Raw genomic sequence first — 515 nt, 5'->3', positions numbered from 1 at the left:
AGGTGGGGGGGAGCTGGGGGGCGGCCTGCGGACCCAGCTGCGCACATGTGTGGGCATCGTGCGCTCTCACCAGGGCAAGAGCCCCTCGGGACACGGCCACGCTGAACTGGTGAGGGCTGAGGTGCAGGGCTGTCCCTGGCGAGGTGCAGCACCCACCTAGTGAGCACGGGGTGCCCCAGTCCGGTGCCCACGCTGCCCCTCTCCTCCAGGCTCTGCCACCGCTTCTCCAGCACCCCCCTCCCGCTCCGCCGCAGCTTCCCTGGCATGAGGGATGATCCGATGCGCAGCTGGGGGAGAGGAGCAGGTTACGGGGATGATCCTCAGGCTGCCTGTCCCTGCAGCACAGTAGCTCCCACGGAGCTGTCACCAGCCAGTCCCTCCCTCGGGGGCTCAGTCCCTGCCAGGACAGGAGAGGAAAGCCCACCCAGTTGCATGGGTGCTTCTCCTGCCCCATTGGGCTCCCCTCGTCTGGCTGCTCAGCACCATCCCCAGTGCTCCCCATCAGCTCTCGGGGC

General features: G+C 68.5%; 1 protein-coding gene across 1 annotated transcript in view; it reads right to left on the bottom strand.

Moving 5' to 3' along the window:
- LOC114819079 (GRAM domain-containing protein 2B-like) overlaps positions 1-266 on the bottom strand; it is a gene marked incomplete at its 3' end in the record, with an annotated part of 1,659 nt that extends 1,393 nt beyond the window's left edge. Inside the window, exon 1 of the mRNA XM_029087538.1 lies at positions 153-266. Coding sequence (XP_028943371.1) covers positions 153-266 — 114 coding nt within the window. The remainder of the gene's footprint in view (positions 1-152) is intronic.
- Between the last annotated feature and the right edge of the window lie 249 nt (positions 267-515).

Source organism: Antrostomus carolinensis, unplaced genomic scaffold (genome assembly GCF_000700745.2).
Source record: "Antrostomus carolinensis isolate BGI_N321 unplaced genomic scaffold, ASM70074v2 scaffold39610, whole genome shotgun sequence".
NCBI lineage: Eukaryota > Metazoa > Chordata > Aves > Caprimulgiformes > Caprimulgidae > Antrostomus > Antrostomus carolinensis.
The sequence above is the reverse complement of the archived record's forward strand: the minus strand, read 5'-3'. Positions and strand labels throughout refer to the sequence as shown.